At 38.2% G+C, this 3,233-nt stretch overlaps 1 protein-coding gene across 1 annotated transcript in view; it reads left to right on the top strand.

The window, feature by feature from the left end:
* ANKRD13C (ankyrin repeat domain 13C) overlaps window positions 1-3,233 on the top strand; it is a gene marked incomplete at its 5' end in the record, with an annotated part of 108,310 nt that overhangs the window by 49,432 nt on the left and 55,645 nt on the right. The window contains 2 exons of the mRNA XM_019528286.1: window positions 1,745-1,849; window positions 2,850-2,935. Of these exons, the coding sequence (XP_019383831.1) occupies window positions 1,745-1,849; window positions 2,850-2,935 (191 nt within the window). The remainder of the gene's footprint in view (window positions 1-1,744; window positions 1,850-2,849; window positions 2,936-3,233) is intronic.

Genomic DNA, 3,233 nt, shown 5'->3' on the forward strand with positions numbered 1-3,233 from the left:
GGCCCAAGGACCGAGCCCTGTGGGACCCCACTTCCCACGTCCTTCCAGGTCGAGAAGGACCCATCCACTACCACCCTCTGGGTGCGACTCTCTAACCAGTTGGCGACCCATTGGACTGTATGGGTGTCTATGCCACAGTCCCCCAGCTTCCTAATGAGAATGGGGTGAGAGACAGTGCCTTGACCAGGCATTAACTAATCGTGGTGGAAATTTTTGAGAAATGTCCACTGCTTGGAGCTCTCCCTGTGTGGCATGTTCAAAGCAGGCACCTGCACCCTCTGGGAACAGGGCCTGTAACCCTGACTGGGCAGTCCCAGGAGACTTGCCGTTGCAGTGAAATGCCCCTGCCTTGCCCTGCACTGCTGTTGTCATGGCATCCCCACCCCCTTTCCTATCCCTGCCCCCACCACACTCCTTTGGGTCAGCCCAGAGGAGTACAAGGCATTATTCTCCTGCAGTAGAGAACCAGGAGAGTTTCCACCATGGAAGAATGCCTCCCAGTCATCTGACTGGTGAGATGTGGGGGCATTCTTCTGGAGTTGGAACCCTCTTGGAGCTGTCTGTGGCAACTGATGCTTTTCAGGCTGGGGAAAAGGGCAGCCCAGGGAGCAACCCTCTAGCACTCTCTGGCTGGAGAGTTTGCCCGTAAAGCTCTGTAGACATGGGGCTGGAGGAACATCTGTCAAGTCCAGCTCCCAGTCTGTTTCTGCTGGAAGAAATTTCTTCTGGTAGAAATGAACATGTGCTCATAGCTGCTTTCTTGTGAATAGACATTGTAAATTTGTTTAAAAAAAAAAAAAAATCTAACATACAGCCTTTTAAGTTTGTCTGAAGTGTCTGAGATAAAAAAACAACAAGATGTGTGGTAAAGCTCATTTCATTTTAAATCACTTGGGAAGCAAAGCTAAGTTTACAAACATATTTAAGATGCTTAATTTCCTTGTGCTACTTAAAAAAAAATTCAATTCCCTCTCCTTTACCCACCTCTTAAGAGAAGGTTGTCAACTTTAAGACATGTAGAATGGTATTACTCAGTGTAAAGCTGGGAAATTTAATTTTCTGTCATCATTTAGACATTAATGGTCTCCTCCATAAAGAAAAATATAGTGGAGAAATCTGTTAAACCAAAGTATTTTGGTACTTGTTGGGATAGTTAATAGCAGACAGTTTCACAATATGAGAGACAGTGTTTTTAACTGTGCTGAACAAAATTGTGTCCTGGCAGTTTATAGGTAATGAAATGTGTTCCAGTTCTTACCCATGTTCATTTGTTCGCTTCTTGCATACTGGGTACACAGGGAGAATCTTGCTGTGTTTCACTGACAGTAGCAAAAGATATGAAACTTTCAGATTTTGATGGCAGGAGATGTGATTTGTATTCATTAAATCAGATCTGTTTCTATGATCTTTAATATGTTGAAATCTAAACCAAAAGGAATCAATTTTCAGGTTCTAAAACGGCTGAAATTTTTAAAATAGGTTTGCAGACTCAGGTGTGGTGGGGTCCACATCAAGCCTTTGGCTTTATTTTTCCTGTAGGATTTGTATTCAAGTTCCAAATGTTGCTTCCTGCTAATCTGTTAAATATACCAGTTGGTTATCTACATGATAATATATAACACTTTCTTCACTATCTATTTTCTTTTAATTTAGTGTATAAATTACACCTTTACAGAAGAATTAAGGAACAGAAGTGAACAGTTGTGTTTATAGTGAATGAATATTACTGCTTGATCTGTTACAGAATGTGCCCACTTGCTTTTGGCCCACAATGCTCCAGTAAAGGTGAAAAATGCTCAGGGATGGAGCCCCCTTGCAGAAGCCATCAGCTATGGAGACAGACAAATGAGTAAGAAATTCAACTGTTTGGGTAGTGTAAATTGAGGACTTATGTAGACTAGAAAAACGAGGGTTTTTTTCCGAATGTTTTCAAAATGTTACCCGCTACTTTGTTTACTTCTTAAGGTTTCTTTATGGGGTTTACAGCTAACCTACTTTATTAATGGTATTTTTGTGTCTGCTCTGGATATTTTGTGATAGCTAAAAAGTTAACAAGTGTTGGTAATGCTTCTGCTCAGTACATCAATTTTCTAGCTTTGACAAGAACCGGAGTTGCAGTAAGCTAACTTTTTATTTAAAATGAAGTTAACTTTTTATTTAAAACCCATTCACTAAGCGGACTTAAGATTGAATTTGTAAGTGAATGTGAAAACTACAAACTGACATTCTGTAAAAATGAGTAAGTCTTAAATCAGATTGGCAATGTGAATCAACTACAATCTGCTGCTTTTTTTAAATCTATGGGCCATTGTGGCACACTCAATATATCAAGAACAGTTTCTACTTAAGATTTCTGTGTATAGATAAACTTCATTTCTAGCCCCTGTTTTATCTTTGTTGGTTTTCTGCTACAAGTTGGACCATAAGTCATAAGAAAGTGTCAAGTGAGTTATACTGCTCACACATAAAAGAACAAAGATAAAAATTATCCCAATGCCACTCTTTAGTAGATGGAGGTTAGATGTAATTCAGATACCAGGGATATTTCACTTCGGAGGTATTGCTTCAATGATAGTTAATATTAACTTAATTGATAAAAGATAATATTAGAACCATTGCCATAAACTTGTTATAAAACAATAGTGTTACCACAGTTTTCTTGATAATATGATTCCATTACAGTTATGCATAACTATTAATTAATTTTCTAGCTCCTGTTCTCTCTGGTAAAAATGACTAACATTTGTATAAATATTTCAATAAATGAAAAACTGCAAAATGACAGTCTTTCCTCCAAAGAATTCATAAATTAAGTCAAGTCCTTTAGTTGACAGTATGTTTCCATATAGTTACAGCACTTCTAAGGAAGCTTAAGCAGCAGTCCAGGGAAAGTGTCGAAGAAAAGCGACCTCGATTATTAAAAGCCCTAAAAGAGGTAAGCTTTAAAGACATTTTGTTGATAAATTTACAATTATTTTTCTTGAAGGTGCCTACACAAAGCTCTGAAGTTTTTTTAACGGAATGTGTTTTAAACCAGGAACAATAAGTATATTCACTTAACCTGCTGGTGGAACAGAGGAGTCAGAGTTCAGTCACCATTTGGCTAGGCAGATGATGTTTTAGTTGGGATCTACTGTATTAACCTAAATCCAAGATAAGTCTGAGTTTAAGATGCCCCCCCCAATAATTAGTTTCAATATATAGAAACATTCTAAATTTATTATAATTTTCTG

This window comes from Gavialis gangeticus, unplaced genomic scaffold, assembly GCF_001723915.1.
Source record: "Gavialis gangeticus isolate Ggan-Ray unplaced genomic scaffold, GavGan_comp1, whole genome shotgun sequence".
Lineage (NCBI taxonomy): Eukaryota > Metazoa > Chordata > Crocodylia > Gavialidae > Gavialis > Gavialis gangeticus.